Here is a 17,172-nt window from a genome sequence, read left to right on the forward strand (position 1 = left end):
ATAAAAATACTTACTGAACCCTGACAGAAAAAGTTTGCCTACTTTAATAAGTGCATGACATTCCCTAAAATACACAAGCCTTTCTGTTGGGCTTATATGTAGGAGGTGAATTGCAGGGTCATAGATGTACACATATGTTTAGCTTTAGTAGACACTGCCAAGAAGTTTACCAAAATATACACTCAATTTTAAGAGAAAAGCTAAAATCTGGAGCAGAAATCATAATTTCACTTTTAAGACAGGCAGGGAGAATTATAGAGAGTTGATCTGAGCAAATGATTAGAAAACCATAGGGCTTCCTGGAGAGGGAAACTATCAAGGTTATCTAGGATTACATTTCTTCTTCTTATTCCACACATAGTTTTTAAAAATGCAGTGTCCTTTAACATTGCCATGCTTAGGGAAAGGGACAAGAATAAAAAAGTCATGTTTCTGCTTGGGACCTTAGAGCACAGCACCAACTTGATTGTTTAGGCCATGTCACAAAAACACCACCATGGGCCCAGAAGCTTACCGGAACTACAGACCAAATATCCAGGGAGCATCAGCAGCCTCCTGATCTTATGCTTTCCTAAGTTTAAACATATATGTGGGCAGCAACTACATAACTCAAACCCAACCTCCAAATCCGCCACAGAGAGTCTGGCTCCTGTGCTTGGTAGAACCAGCAGGCCATCAACCAGACAAAATTGAGGAGCCATCCATCAGCTTTCAAGGCTAATCAGCAAGACATGGCAGGGTGTCCCCCACATTAGAGGCATGGGCAGGACACCCTGGCATTAGAGATGCAGGCAGGGCACCCTCTACATTAAGGTGATGTTGGGTATCTTCTAAAGTCACTTCCTGGAGTCATTTCCCCAGGAACTTGTCTTGCATTTAAAATAGGATGTGTTAGGTTCTTTCAAATGACATTTTTCCTCTTGGAAGGGAATTGCTTCCAACGGTTTAAGGACCACATTCATCAAAAGGGACTCAAACAGTTTGTGTCTTAACTTCATAACCCTGTTGATTTCTAAGTTGGAGTAGCCTAGGAATGAACAGCACAGCCTACCCTATGGGCCCAGGAGAGAGGTGGTAGTAGGGTAGCATGAGCTCCTGGCTAAGGCCAGAGTCAGTACCTGATGGTGGGACTTGTGGGGAGGGGGAAGGGCAGAGAGCCTCTCTCCACCTCTGGCACCACGAGTCTGCCATTACAATCCCAGCTCTTCCCACTCCAGAAAGCAGTGGTCCTGTGGACTGGCCCTGACTGGCCCAAGGATGGGTTAAACTTGGCCTTTCCTAAAAGAAAACCCAAACTCCTCCCAACCCTCTGGTGGCCTTCCAGAGACAAGCTCTGTATTTCCCTTAATCCCTTTTCCAGTTTCCTTCTGTAGGTTAAAAAATAAAATTGGAAAAAAAAAAAAAAAAAAAAAAAAAAAAAAGCAATGCTGATGTTTTAGCAGCAGGAGGGTATCTTTTCTCGGCAAGTGCACTAGCTTTTTGTCTGTATGAAACAAATATATAACATACACATATATATTTCATTTTCCCTGGAAAAGGAATCTTGCCGGAAGTTGAGCATGGCTCTAACAGAAATAGCATGTGCGTGACTGTCAAAAGAGTGAGTCTAAGCCCACTTGCTGGTTAGGCTAGCTTGCCAAAGTCTTCACCCTGCTATAACCTCAGATTCATCACACTTCAGAAAAAGAGAATAATAATAACACTCACCTCACAAGGTTGCAAGGCTCAAAGGAAGCATTTGTGAATATAAATGCTTTGTAAACTGTAAAACATCACACCAAGTGGTGGAGAAAGAAGCTACCTCTCATCTTCTTTTCCTGATTCACCCTTTAATTAGTCGAGTCTTTCAGCTAGTTCCTCTTCTGACAAAGACCACCTGCCCACCACAAGGACATTAGTCAATTCAGCACCCAGCTGGCAGCCATCAATTGGCCATCTATTAATAGCCAATTATCTGGGTGGCTTAATTAATCCATGGACCACGTGGCCTGATCTCCCTGAGATCTTGGAAAACAATGAGCCTGAAATACAGGCACCAGCTAATTTTTCAATGGCCATCAAGGAATTTGGCATCTATTATGTCTGCATGTTGCAGCTGCAAGAGATGGGCACATAAATATTGATTGGACCAGTCTCTATGGCTGGGAGGTGGGGGGTGGGGAGAACATGAATGATTACTGTTCTCTGAGGAATAAAAGAAGCTACATAAATCTTCAGCCCAGACAACTAAGGAAGAAAATCCTTATTTCCAAACCATAGTGCAAACAGAGAAAAGGGACAGTTAACCACTTCAGGGAGAGTTTGTCAAGACAGAGTGGTCCACCAGTTCTATAGATGTTTCAGGCTCTCTCCTGGCCTGGAATGCATGCAGATCAGGTTGCAACAGCAGAATCGTTAGGAAGACGCAGCTGGAGTGGCTGTTCTCTTCTTCTGGGCATTCAAATCCCAGGGCAGGGACATGTGAGCGTGCCCTGCTCTCCAGCATTTCCTTGAAAGATCTCTGTAGTGCTTACAGTTAAGAAGACAAGTGACATGAGGAGAATTTAATTATTTTTAAGTGCCTCATCTTGTCTCCAGGAAATGGTATGCAGAAGAGGCTTTGCACTTGAAATCAGCATTGTCTGGGATGCTGGAATGCCGAAGATCAGATGGCTCTGTATTCCCAGCCATCGGTGCTCCCGCTGATAGAAGGGCCAGAGTGGCAACCTCCTTCCTTCAGGAAAGAATTGGCTTTGTGTCCAGAGCAGTGCTTTAAGAGGAGGTTACTCCTGACCTTGGGGCCTGCAGGGCAGAGGGCAGAGGGCTGGCCACCACTTGAGCCCCCGACCCAGGACCCTGGGGCTCTACAGCCAGGCTTTTCAAGGGACAGAGGAAGAATGTGAAAGGAAGGACGGGGCATGGACAGAACAGCAGGAGGAAAGAGGACACCCTGGGTGTCACACACTTCCAATACCGCAGAGATGTCCCCTTCTCTGTCCCTCTGTCAGCCTTTAGCACTCATTAGGTCCTGGGATGGCAGCAGCCACTGCCAAATGCAAAGACTGCTGCCCCAGAAGGTCACATGAGGCCGTATATTCTGAAATATCAAAATACCTGAGCCAGCACATTTCAGGAGCTTCTGCAGAATTCCCCAGGGTACCTCTGTATGTGTGCACCTGTGTGTATATGTGTGTGTGTTTGTGTTCTTCAATATCCCAAAGGGGTTCTTTCTTAATCAGCTCAATATCTGAGGACTCAGAGACTGATTTATTTTTTGGTTAATCTAGCTTTTCTGGTGAAATAATTAAAAGATAAGTAATAGACACAGAGTATCTGTGGTATAATTATTTACAGCCTTAAGGTCTAGTTTCAGAGTTATTCACAACTAACCTGAAAAAACTCAGACTGCTGGCAAGCAAGTGGGGGTCAGGCAGTTCTAGAGTGGGCTGCTCCCATTTCACAATCAAGGAGACTGAGCCAGGAGGAGAGGAATCTCAGTCATCCCTGGCACTGCCATTGGCTGCACTGGCTGCCATGTTTATCAGGAAACTCAGAGAGTGAAACATACTTTATCTTGACATGACGGGAGCTACTGAGAGAAGGTTGGACTCTATCTCCTGATGCTTGGGTGCAGCATGAGTCTCTGTGGACCCTGCAAGGAAAAAGGTTCGCACCTAGACCAGTATAAATGCAGGCAAGTGGGAGGGGTCTGCAGCCAGCAGTAGAGGGCATGGGCGCGTCCAGACTCACTCCTCCAAATAGATGAGGAGTCTACGATTCTGGGTCTCTGGGGTAGAATGTGCAAAGACCATGGCAGAGTTCACAGGCTCCCCCAGGAGAGGAGCTGCGGATTTGGCCCTGCTTTCTAATTCAGATTATTTTCCAAAAATGCACTGGGGACTTTGAGATGTTATAGAAGAGTGACAAAACTGCGAACATGAGAAATGAAACAAAGGCTCAGGCAATGAAGGTCTTCAAAAATTGGTTCCTGGGTGTCTGATAATGGATAAGGCCACAATGGAAAGTTGGGATGGGGAGACGTGGTGAAGGATGTAGGTACAGGAGGTAAAATCAGATGGCATGAAAACCAGGCTGTGCAGGAACCCTGGGCTTCAGGCGTCAGCCCACAGCAGCCTTATTCTGTCCCTGTTCGGTTTATAAATGATCTCTGATAAGTGGAAATTAGCACTTTTAAATGATACAACCAGACGGGCAGCCCTGAAAAATGTTAGACTCTGGACAGATTGGGGAGGCTTGTGACAGGGCCATTAATTGATCCTCCCTTCCAGCTTTGCCCCTTGTCTTCTCTGATTTGAGTAGGTATCATTCTGTGCCTCTGGGGAAGTTTGAGACAGGAATTCCTGATCTTTCTTTCCGAAAACATCAGGCCAGTTAAGGAAACAAAGGTTAGGGAGAGATAGAGCTCCCCAGCCTAACTTAAGGAGATTTCCCTAGAACAGACATCTGCAGGTCCCTGGGACAGGGTCTCCTGCAGGGACGTAAGGGAGAGGGTGGGCTCAGAGAGAGAAAGCAAGCTAGGACATGGCAGAGCCACCACTGACTCGGCACTGATGACCAGAGGCCTGGACTCTACACAAGCCCCTGGGCCTTGGGGGCAACCCAGAATAAGGTGAAAAATGACCCAGAGTGAATTTCTCACCAGGCCGATGGGACAGAGGCTCAGTGTTTTGTTTTTGTTTTAGAGGAAGTTTCTTGACATTTAGAAAGTGACCATATATGATTTCTTGACTACCTGAGATTCCAACCTGCTATCTGCATATTTCTCAGTCACTTACAAGAGCCTCTGTAGGAGCCAGCTGTGTAGCAAACACCACCCCATGCCTGCTCCAGGGAACTTCCTTAGAACGGGAAAAAAGCACAGCACCTTGCACAGGCATCTGTACAGCAACTGAAAGGATGAGCTGGCCTCTCATCACAGGCTACTTCTGGTCACGCCAGAGTCACACTGAAACTGCCTTTGCAAAAATTTTAACAATGAGGAAATGATGACAGTGAAAGAGATCTGACCCAACCGACTCCATCTTGTCTCTAACTTTCAAGCTGTCCTTGTTCGTTCCTAGGTGTAGGCCGAACTGCCTTTGGGAAGAGCCCTGAAACAAAAATGATAACGGTCCTTTGCCAAAATAAACCCCCAGACTGCATTTGCAGGACTAACAAATTAGCCACAAGATTAGAAATGATGGTTTAGGAGTCACGCAGCTGGAGGCCACAAAATTCTAAACCTCCCCAATTGCTCCTAGAGATAACATCACTATTGTGAAACCTAAGATTGGTGCTTGAGATGTTTTTCAGACCCTACACCTGGTAGATCAGCTAACCCACCCACATCAACAAACTGGCCTATCTGATCATGTGGCCCCCACCCAGGAACTGACTCAGAGGAAGAGGACCGCTTCGACTCCCTATGATTTCATCTTCAACCCTACCAATCAATATCCCCCACTCCCTGGCCCCCTACCCACCAAATTATCCTTATAAAAAACCTCAGTCTCTGAATTTTCCAGGAGACTGATTTGAGTAATAATAAAACTCCAGTCTCCCATTCAGCCACTCTGCGTGAATTAAACTCTTTATTACAATTTCCCTGTCTTGATACGATGGCTCTGTCTAGGCAGCGGGCAAGAAGAACCCGTTGGATGGTTACAAAATTCCCTGAGCAGAGTCCAATATGCACATACTGAGCATCAGCAGATTAATAGGATCTCTCTCTAAAATGCATGACTTTTTTAAATGGGAGAAATTATCTACTAAATGAGGAATAAAATAACAGTGTCATATACTTAAGGCATTGGTGGGATGCAAATGTTACAGAAAGACAAGCTATTTTCTTACGGTGTTTGCTATATTTCTAGTACAGCGCCAATACGCTTACGGGGCCAGAGGCATTTTATTCAAAGTCTTTACATTTCTAATACGTTCCTTGAAAATTACCCTCAGGCTCACAATTCTTTTGCTTTTACTAAGCCCTAAGCACCTGGACTATATTTAGTTTCTTGGAAATAAGAGACAAATTTGCTGATATTTTTAAAAATTTAGTCAGTTATTGTATGAGTCGCCAACTGGCAAACAAATGATAGAGAAGAAATTAAAACATTTTTCAGCTACTTTTAAGTGGCATAGTATTTATCGTTTAAAGGCAGTCTGAATTAAAACATCAAATTTGTTATGTGATTTTTCAGTCAGAAATTAGAGCTTTGCTGAATAATTGGCGGGGGGAGGCAAGAAAAGAATGAAATTAACATTAAAAAGTCAAATTTAAAGAACACTTTATTTAAGCTATTAATAGAAAGAACCAGCCCTTCTGGAAACTAAGAAGAAAATCCAATAAATTACCTTAAACCAGGAGTGCAGCATCCCTTCTTTACTTCACTGGCACTGGGGCCCAGAGACCAGAGATTTCATTTCGCCCTGCCCACTTTGGAGATGCTACCACTAGGTGAAGGGGGCTTTTCCTAAGGCCATGAGGAAAAGAGAACAAGGACCTGATTGCCCAGAACCAGAACCTGCCTCCCTGAAGGCAATTTGCTCCACAGAACCTAAGGGTCAGGTGGTCCCAGGCCAGACAGCCCAGCTCTCTCCCATCTCTACACCTTTCCCAACTTCTCCGAATGCATTAACAGGAAGGAAGCCCACTCCTCTTGCTTTGGAAGAAAAGCTGACTCCCTCGCCCATGCTGGGAGGATGCCTAGAGGCTGAGCAGGAAGAAAGTCTCTCCAAGTCTTCAGCACATCCAAGCTAAAGAGCTGTCCCCATGATTACACCCTAGGAAAACCTAGAGCACTGAACTCACTCAAAAACCAAATTGTTTCCCTGTGAAGGACAAAAGTCCCATCTGAATTCCTACTGTTGAAGAAACAATCTCTTCACTGGCAAATGCCTCCCAAACCAATGCCTCCATGACCACACATCGCAGGGACCCTCCTCACCAGAGTATGCTCTGTCCAGTGAGGAGAGCCTCCTGTGCCCCACATGGTGTCTTACAAGGGCAGGGGTGAGGTCCTCCTGAAGTGGCTCCTGCCTTAGCACCTCCACAATTACACCAACTCCCTTGGAGCTCTCCAAGGGTAAGGATCTAGGGATGAGCCACGGGAGTTCTGGAAAGTGGGTGGGGAACTCCTGCTGTAAATCCAGGCTGTCTATGGTTTTAGCAGCATGGAAAAAGCAAGCAATGGGCAGTTTCAGGAGGCATCCCATTCCATTCTTGTCCTGATGCTGCCACTTGGACAGCCTGGCCAGCTTGGGCCAAATTTTCAACTCCTTAATGTCATCTGCATAAAAGTACTATCTTGTCTCCCATATGCAATTGTTGTGAGTATTAAATGAACTGACATATGTAAATGGAGTCTGTGAATTTGTAAAGCACTATACAAATACTGGTGGCTGTTATTTAATATGCATACATAGGCTCACACGAGCTAGGTCTATGAGTACACTCAAGAAGAAAATACTTTGACCAGCTGGGCTTGGTGGCTCACCCTTGTAATCCCAGTACTTTGGGAGGCTGAGGCGGGTGGATCATGAGGTCAGGAGTTCAAGACCAGTCTGGCCGACACAAGGAAACCCCGTCTCTACTAAAAATACAAAAATTTGCTGAGCGTGGTGGCAGGCACCTGTAATCCCAGCTACTTTGCAGTGAACCGAGATCGTGCTATTGCACTCTAGCCTGGGTGACACAGCCAGACTCCGTTTCAAAAAAGTTAAAAAAAAATTATTTGACCATACTTACATGGAGCCAACCAAACTACAATCAACAGACTTGGTTTTCTTCATCTAACTCCCAAATGCCACCCATCAATAGGCTGCTCCAGAATTACATGCAGCCCTGATAAAACTAGTAATTCTAGAACCTTCTCCCAAACTCAGAGTCATAATCTCTGCAGTAAGCCCAAATATCTGCATGTTAATGGAGCTCTGCAGGTGATTCTGATATGCAGTCAGGTTTTGGTACCACTGTGCTCCTTTGGACATGTCATACAAATATCCTGTATATATCAGTCACAGGAAATAAAACTGTTCTGGTGTTATATAAGGAGTCTCTTTCTTCCTCTCTTCTCAGGTACATACACACTAAGATACAGAGCAACCTTCACCCACCAGACACAACATATATCCACAAATATGCACAACACAGGTATGTAGACACACAAAGCCACACATACAGGGGAAAAACAGGAAGAAGAAAAATACAAAAAAGAACAAGATACTTAATAGTAAGAGGTGTCAAGATTTTCTAAGTCTATAAAATTTATGGTTGTGGAAGGATACAGAAAATGAGGAAAAGAAAGGATAAGATGTTAAGACAAAGAGCAACTGGTTCAAAACCAGAAAACTTCTTTCATGACTGCACAGTAAGATATCCTGACCCCTGCTACTGGACCACTCCCTCCTCAAGTACCACTTATTTGCTTATAATTCTGCCTCATCCAGGAATTTGCAAGACCCTCCCATCCGCATGCCAAAGGACAAGGACACAGCATGCTCATCATAGCAGCCCCCAAATCCAGCACAGAGCTTGGCATACAGCTGCCTGTGATAAATGTGTACTGAGCACACGCCAGGATAAGAAGAGGCAGGAGAGGAGGAGGGACAAAGAGTGCACAAGGAAGGAAACAGATCTCTTGTCCCAGATCCCTGGTGTAAACTAAGAATAAACAAGCTTAAGGTAATGAGGGTCAAAGCAAAACAGAGAAAGTTCATCTCCCTGCAGGCATCATTAACTGCATCCCAGGGAGCAGAACCACCTGGGGAAAAAGAAGGAAAACTCTCCAGATCTATGGGCAGGGGCTGAGTGAGAAAATTGATCTGGTGCTTTAAAGGCGGTTTGAAGTCATCAATCTGGTCTCACCACCTCCTTGCCTGACCCTCTCCAGGGGTCCTCACACCCGCAAGATCCTATCCCATCCAGTCCCTTCCCAGACTTTATCCCTCTAACCTCCACACACTTTGTGCTCAGACTATGCCAAACTCACACAACGTGCTGTGTCATTCCTCTCAGCCTGTTTCACCCAGTTAACCTCTACCTGGAATGCCCTTTCTACCTACTAACAAAACCTGTTTATCCTTCTCAACTCAGCTCTGTTATGTCCTCCTTCTGCAGGGAACCCCCAGGCTCCTATGACACGCAGTGCACTGAGCCATCTTAGCTCTATGCACACTTCACATCCTGGCCCAATGATGAGCGAACCTCTCTCCCCACAGAGAGTAAATTCTATTTCTCTCTAACCACAGCACCTAACACGCTGCCTGAGCACACCATAGGCGCTCAATAAATGCTTGTTGAAATAGACTGAGCATTGGCAAGATTCCGGAACATAAGTGCTAGAAGACTTAGTTAAAAAAGGGAAACCCAGAGGCAACTTGATATAGTGGAAACCCTGAGAGTGGAGCTTGGAGTTTAAACCAGTAGAACGACATAAGGTAAGTGACTTAAAGACCCTGAAGCTGTTTTCCTGATCTATGAAACAAACATATTACCACCCAACTTCAACTACTTATGAGGAAGGCACCCACTATGCACCTGGCACACAGTAGGTCCTCTATACTCTACTTAACTAGAGAGACTCTACCTCCTGTCCACATCTACCTGTTGTTCAGTCTCCCATTTCCGACCATAAGCTCCTCCAAGTCTTTTGCCCAGATCCGTGGACGGCCGTTCTGGACCTAGTTTATAAAGATTGCCTGGCTGGCCAGGAAATCCCCCAGAGGCCTTCTGCGTCCGGGGGCCAAATCTGTGAAGAGAAAACTGAAGGCTCCCATGTCACAAAAAAACCATGACCAAATAAATTTTCATGTGCCTTTTCTCCTATTGATCTGCCTTTGTCAACTGATTTTCAGTGAACCTTCAGGGAGCCACGGGGAAGTTTTCCCTTCGCCCCTACAGGGCTCTGTATCTAAGACTGAGCCTATAGGGGGAGCCTTCTGGCTCCCTCACAGGAACCGACTGGGTAGGAGTTGGAAAAGCCACTTGGATTTCCATTTCCTCAACTCCCCGCCAATACCAAGACGTCTGTTTTTACAGGCTCTTTCGTGGTGTTCTGGGCACATGCAACTTCCAGTGCAGCTGAGAGGCTTAGGAACAGTTAAAGAACAGGGGTGGCAGCCGCCCGGGAGGCTGCAGGGCGCTCGTCCGCAACGCACAAGCGCGCGCAGCGCACCCGGCCGCCGGCGTCCTCAGGTCGGGCCTGGCAGCTGCGGGAGGAAGGTCAACGCAGCCGCCACACTGCTCCCGGGTGCTGGCACCGGCCGACCGTGCCGCCCAACCCAACCTCCGGCGACTCTCCGGCAGCGCCCGCAGCCCGCCAGCCCCCGAGCTGCCCGTCCGCAGCACCCCCTCCGCCTCGGGACCCTCGCGCCTTGCTTAAGTTGGAAGCCTCGCTCCGCAGGCGAGGGCGCGCCCACCACCCACACCCACAGCCACTTATGCACTCCGCGGGTCCGGAGATGCCCCCAAGCGTTTTAAAATCCAGAAACATCGCTTGGTAGCCACATTCGGCGGCTGTTACCTGCTCGCAGCACCCAAACCCTCACCGTGGTTTCCCGGGAGCCCGCAAACCCAGCACGCGGGCTGAGCGCCCTCCCGCAAGCCACTGCCCCGCGCCAGCGCGCAGCCAACCGCCTACCTTGGGGGTCTGCACTTCAGGTCCCGTTGGCACCTCCAACTTCCTCTTGGTTACCCAGAAGAACAGCAGCACCGTGATCCAGAGCACCCCGAAGACCGGCAGAACCAGGCGGCGAGTCAGGCGCCGCATGGTCCCCTTTGCCTCTTCTTCTCCGCGGCGCTACGTCCCTGGGGCACCCCCCTGCGGTCAGGGTTGGCGGGGCAGGAGTCCCGGCGAGCGCCTCGCTCTGGGGAGCGCTAGACCCAGGATCCGGGTGGAGGGGAGGCGGGATCCTGCAAGGCGCCCTTCCCGCTTCGGAGAGAAGCGAGTCTGAGTGGGGGGCGCCGGACGGCCCGAAACGTGGCAGGGAAGGACTGAGGGCAGCCAGGCTGGACGCCCAGTCCAGCAAGAGAAGCGCGGTGGCCGCCTAGATGTTCCCCACGCCGCCACAGCGGCTGCCGCCGCCGCCTCGCCCGCTGCTGCCGATAGGGAAACTGACTGGAGCAGCGGGAGGGAGGAATCCGAGGCTGTGCCAAGCACCCCGGGAGAAGCACGAGGGCGGAGGGAGTGAGGGGGGAGGGCGGGCGCGACAGACAGACTGACTCCGAGCGAGCCCAGGTGGGAGTGAGCGGGGATCTGAGAGGGGGCGCTACCGCCGCCCGCCGACCGAAGTGCACGGTGCTGTTGCGGGGCCGCCCGCGCCGAGCCTTGGGCGCAGCTGCCAGATCTTTGCGGGATGGGGCAAGGCGGGGCGTGGCAGGGCGTGGCGGGGCGGGAGCGGTGCACGCGGGATGCCCGCCACCCCCAGCTGCCAGCTGGACCCAAGGGCCGGCCCGGGCCAGGCGGCGCTGTGCCTGGGAGGACTTTCCGCTCATCGCGGGGGCTGCACGGTGCGCTCAAACCGGGGTCCCACCCTCAATGTACTCGTCCTACCACAGCCAGCTGCTGCCCCAACCCCGCAGTTCATTTGCCTGATCACTGAGGAGGGCCAAGGCCGCGTTCAGCCCACTCCCCAGGGTGTTTCTGTGCCTGCCTGCAGGTGCCTGGTAACTTTTTCTGCTTAATGGAAAGCTGAGCTGGTCTAAATTTAACTTTAAAGATACACTTTAAAAAATTAAGGCGCAATTATCTCCCATAAAGGTTTTCTCTCCCTGTAAGCATCAGGGCTTTGTGGTTGCAAGAAAAGAGGTCCAAAGTTGGACCAACCACTTGGGACTCTTGGGAAGTGACCCTGGGCAGAGGGATACTAGGTACAGAGGGTGATCTTTCAAAAGTCTCTTTTTCCAAGGGTCTTTGGGAAGGGCACCCCCGCTCCCACTTGAAGATTAAAACCTCTTGGATCCAGAAGCAAAGCAAATTCTGACTCCAGTTCCTACGTAGGCTTAAGTAGGCTGGAATCACGGCCAGATCACTGACCAGAGAGTACTGATCTAGCTTAGTTACACTCACTGTGTGAGTCTTGGTTAAGTCATTTACCCTCTTCCAGCCTTCGATTCCTCATCTGTAAAATAGAGGGAAAATACCTCTCCTAACAAGCAAATGAGTATTTGGTGAAAGCTGAATGCAAGGTGCTGGTGTTATCCAAGCACTCAAAGAGGGGAAGGGAAACCTTGCTCTGTCTGGGGAGCAGAGGCAGCAGGAACCATGCCATTTTTGTTGGAGGGTTGCTTGCTTCCTGGAGTTTCTTGGGGAGGTGAGAATCATGTACCCACTGTGGCAGCCACCATCCTCCCTGCCTCTCTCTCCCCATGGAGCTTGGGGTAGGGGAAGCTCCTGTACCTGTGTGCAGGTGAGACAGCTGTAAATCAGGGCCCTGGAATTCCTTCTCCAACAAGATGTTTCCTCCAAGACACGTACTGAGAAATTGAGGCATCTACTCATAAGCCTCTTGTGTTTGGTACCTTGTCTTTCAGCCACAGGGCAGTCCTGTCTCACAATCCCAGAGAGTTCTTGACTGGGCTGTAGATAAGAAGTTTGGGGTTGGGAACCACAGTTGAAATTAAACAGCCCAGGCATGGTGACTCACGCCTGTATTCCCAGCACTTTGGGAGGCCAAGAGGGGCAGACCACAAGGTCAGGAGTTCGAGATCAGCCTGGCCAACATGGTGAAACCCCATCCCTACTAAAAACACAAAACCTAGCTGAGTGTGGCGGCCCGTGCCTGTAATCCCAACTACTCAGGAAGCTGAGATGGGAGAATTATTTAAACCTGGAATCAGAGGTTGCAATGAGCCAACATGGCACCATTGCACTCCAGCCTGGGTGACAGAGCAATACTCTGTCGAGAGAGAGAGAAAGAAAGAACGAGACCTGAAAAGATGAGCACTGTTGCCAGCCCTTTCAAGGTTTACCTGCACTCTAAGACCATCGCACGGAATGCCGGGGTTGATCTAGCATTTGCTTTTACCAGAACTCTGCACACTGAAAGGTTGGAGCAGGCTCCCCAGCCACTGCTTTGGCCCAGCAACGGCCCAGGTAGATGACCATCATGGCAGAGGTTGGGGGAGCAGCAAGAGAACTCACCTCTGCAGCATCCAAAGCACGTTGGATCTCTTTCAGGAGCTTCACCCTGGACCTGCAGGTTTGGGCCTGCCAAGCGTTCTGCTGCAGGCTCTGCAGGGGACCCCCAGGCAAGCTGCTGAGCTGCTGTTGGCTCCAGGCAGAAGCTGCAGCACAGGAGTCCATTGCTCAGCGCTTTGTGATGCCGCTTCTGAGTAACAGATGGCAGACAGTTACACAACGCCGCCAAGCTTTTGAGATGTGCAGCCCCACCACACTGCTCAACACTGCTGGGATGCTGAGGTGCCTCATTCTGTTAAGCATATAGGGAAACTGAGGCCCTGGGGTGAAGAGAGCTCCAGGCAGGGCCTGCAACGTCTGGAAGAGTGGGAATTTCCTTCCAAGAATGATTTGCTTCTCAAATCATTATTTTGTCCTCTACTCAAGTGGGGAAGATTTCCTGGGCCTACGGAAGCTGTCAAGGGAATCCAGGTTTGGTAGATGTCATTAGCTGATCCAGCCAGAGAGCATATTAGTCTCGGTTGTCAAACCAGTAAATGCCCTTAGGACTGAAGTCGATTTCAAGTGGTACTTCAAACATCTGAAAGTGAAGTAAGTGTCCATGTGGGACTTGGTTCTGTAGGTCTCTCCAGATACCCAGTCTATCCAGGAGCCCACATGCTCAGGAATATATTTGAAACTCTTTAACAATCAGCTTTAAGTGTGAGACCCCATCTCCAAACAAACAAACAAGTACCCAGGAGTAGTGGCATGTGTCTGCAGTCCCAGGCACTTGGGAGGCTAAGACAGGAGGATTACTTGAACCCAGGATTCTGAGGCTGCAGTGAGCTATGATCTTCACCACTGTACTCCAGCCTGGGTGATGGAGCCAGAACCTGCCTCAAAATAAATAAATAAATAAACAAAATAACCAGCTTAAGTAACGCAGAGCATGGTTGATCCCAGTGGGGGATTAGCTATCATTGGCGATTAATCCAAGTTACTTTTTTCTTATCACAGCCGATATGGGGTGGAAAAGCTCCTAACAAAATATTTAACACGGCAGGAGATGAAAAAAATACACTCTGAATTAGGACTCTCCTGGTGCCCTAAAACACATCTACCTCCCAGTCTTGATATTTTTGAGCAAGCTCCTCATTTCGCTGGATCTGTGGTTTCCCATCTGCAATGTCATGTTCTTTCAAAAACCCTCCCAGCTGACGCATTTAGGATTCTGACCTTCCTTGTCCTGGGTCAGGACCTTCTTTACCACTCCTGTTGGCGAGTTCTGTGTAAGCTGTTCTCTCCTCACAGCCGAAGACATTAGAGAGCAAATTGGGTACTGGAGCAGATGTGAGTCATTCATGTTAGTATAAAAACCATGGAATGAAACCCATTATGGCCCGGAAAGCTGTGTAAAGCAGCATATGGAGCAAATGCAAGCTGGAAGCAGGAGGAAGCTATGAAGTCCGATGCATATGCTCTGCGGCGGGTTTTGCTGTGGGTTCTCACACTTCGCGTCTCGTTTCCTGTAGCCGTCTCCTCGTCATTCTCGCTCAGCCCACTGCAGAGGCTGCAGCCTTTGTTCCTTTTGGATCAGATTCTCTGAGTCCCTCCTCTCTGCCCACTGTGTGACTTCAGGGAGGCTGTGTGAGCGCGAGTGGCTGTGTGTGTCTTGCCATATGCACGCTTATTGGACCTGACACAACCAGCGAGACACCCTCTGTGCCAACCTAATGAAATTTCACCTACAAAGGCCCAGACGGTTTTCTGTTGAGGTCTTTACCTCTTCCGGACCATAGAGAAAGGTAAGCAGTAGCCAGGCGGATTGCAGTACAGTGGGAAGATGAGCTGTACACATGTTGGCCCAGCCCTGGCATGGTTCCCCAGCAGCAAAAAGAGCAGCAGTGAAAATTCAAAGATCTATCTGTCTTTATTCCACAGTCCTACAGATACAAGTCTTTGGACTGACTCCTGCAGTTGGCTCTGTTCAAGCTCTCCACTGTAAATAATACATCAACCCCCTTTCCTCTGTGTTTCTCTCCATTTTCCTTGCCACTGTAGAGCCTGTCAAAACCGCATGTCGCAGGCCTCCTGCAAGGCTTTCTTATAAAGTGAGTGATGGAATAGTTTAAACCACATGGTAAATGAGGATGAGCTATTACCAACCCCTTACCTCATCTTTCTGCCACGTGTCGGTGCATCTTTGTCAAAAGAATAAAGCCAGCTGGCTTTTCCTCTCATCTTTGACAAGTAGATGGGTGGCTTTATCTAAGGGATCTGACAGTCACCTTTCTGGATCTTTCTCTTTCCATTAAGCAACTCCTTTCACCAGCCCACTACCCTCAACTCCTCTCCCTCCTTTTATTCTTATATACTGCTGTATAATTCAATTCTTTGACAGGGATCTATATCTTTGCATTTCAAAGGCCTGTTTCTTTTATTGTTTGAAACACCCCAAACTTTCTTTGTTCCTCACCCAAATGCCAAGTGTAAAACTTAATATTACTACAATGATATGCCTTTGCTGGTTGTGTAAAATGGTTTGATCTTCAGTGATGGTGCCCTGTGGTGATCTGAGACATTTTCCTTACCTTGCCCCACCCCCCACCAAAATGCAAAGTTCTAGCGTAATGTTGTGACCCAGTTTGCCTAAAGAAAAGTACAAGACTGGGAGTGGTGGCTCACAGCTGTAATCCCAGCACTTTGGGAGGCTGAGGCTGGCAGATCACCTGAGGTCAGAGTTAGAGACCAGCCTGGCCAACATGAGGAAACCCCATCTCTACCAAAAAATACAAAAATTAGCTGGGCGTGGTGGCAGGTGCCTGTAATCCCAGCTACTCGGGAGGCTGAGGCAGGAGGATGGTTTGAATCCAGGAGGCGGATGTTGCAGTGAGCCAGGAGTGAACCATTGCACTCCAGCTTGGGCAACAACAGTGATACTTTGTCTCCAAAACAAAAACAAAAAGAAAAAAGAAAAGTTAAGTAAAAGAAAATTAAAATTATTCACTTGAATTATCTAGAGGAGAATCTGAAAGAGGGCAGCACAGGCAGAAAAAAATAGAGGGAACAAAGAACAGATGTCACTCCCCAGGTCCCCAGTTTCAAACAGCCAAATCCAAGAGCCTCCTGCATTATCTCTGACAAAGACAGTCTTTCCTGTTAGGCTTAAACTTAGAGCATGAGTGAAAGGGAGAAGTAGGCAGGAGAGCTCAAATCCAAGAAGGAATAGAACTGCGATGGGGCCTCTCCAATCTGGCTGGTACTTCAATAGCAGGAGGAGCCAAGTATACCCCAGGAGTGGACGTGGGACAATCCAGTATAACCTCTAGTGACTGATGGCAGATTCTGTCATCAAGTCACTACCAGATATTGCACATTGAGCAGGGTGACTTTATGCTCCTGTTTGCTTGGGAAAATCCTGGTTTATTCTCATTTTTCTGGCAGAATTAATACTGCTTCATTTTACTATCAAGAAATTTCTATTTTAAACAATAAATTAGAGGCCACACTAATGAACAGGAGGACTTCTGGTGATGGTTATAGAAGGAAAATTGCTTTTCTTAGATGAGTAAAAATGTGGGTTTGCTATTTAAGTTGTTTTCTGTGTGTGCTGAACTTGAGATACGCTAAATGTCCATGTGGGACGTTATTCTAAATAAATAATATTCAAGATGATTATTCAAAGAAGAGACAATTTGGACAAATGAAGCCAGCTTTAAGTAACTAAGGAAGTAATTAGGTTGTGCATATCAGTCAATGACAGTCTTACCCCTTCCACCCAACTGAAGATGTTTTTACCCACGTTACAGCTCATGGAAGCAGCCAGGTAGCAGCAGACAGCCTCTGGGAAGAGCAAGGGATTCCTAGCACCAGACTCCAATCATTCTTCCAACAACCTCTTTCTTTCACCCACATACCTACATGGGCCATGAAAGTAACATGAATTAGTGAAATGGGATAGAGTCAGGAGAAAAAAACAGCATTAACACCATGACAACAATGAAATGATATTCAACCTTCATGTTGAGGACACAGGAGGGAGCATTGCAGCCCACAGAGGACGAGCAAGGAA

At 48.1% G+C, this 17,172-nt stretch overlaps 1 protein-coding gene across 2 annotated transcripts in view; it reads right to left on the reverse strand.

Moving 5' to 3' along the window:
* The window catches only part of GALNT14 (polypeptide N-acetylgalactosaminyltransferase 14), a 234,086-nt gene extending 222,985 nt beyond the window's left edge, over positions 1 to 11,101 (reverse strand). For both annotated transcript variants that reach the window (XM_074395691.1, XM_003943981.4), the window contains exon 1: positions 10,620 to 11,101. In XM_074395691.1, the coding sequence (XP_074251792.1) occupies positions 10,620 to 10,748 (129 nt within the window). In that variant the 5' untranslated portion in view covers positions 10,749 to 11,101. The remainder of the gene's footprint in view (positions 1 to 10,619) is intronic.
* Between the last annotated feature and the right edge of the window lie 6,071 nt (positions 11,102 to 17,172).

Source organism: Saimiri boliviensis, chromosome 1, assembly GCF_048565385.1.
Source record: "Saimiri boliviensis isolate mSaiBol1 chromosome 1, mSaiBol1.pri, whole genome shotgun sequence".
Classification (NCBI taxonomy): domain Eukaryota; kingdom Metazoa; phylum Chordata; class Mammalia; order Primates; family Cebidae; genus Saimiri; species Saimiri boliviensis.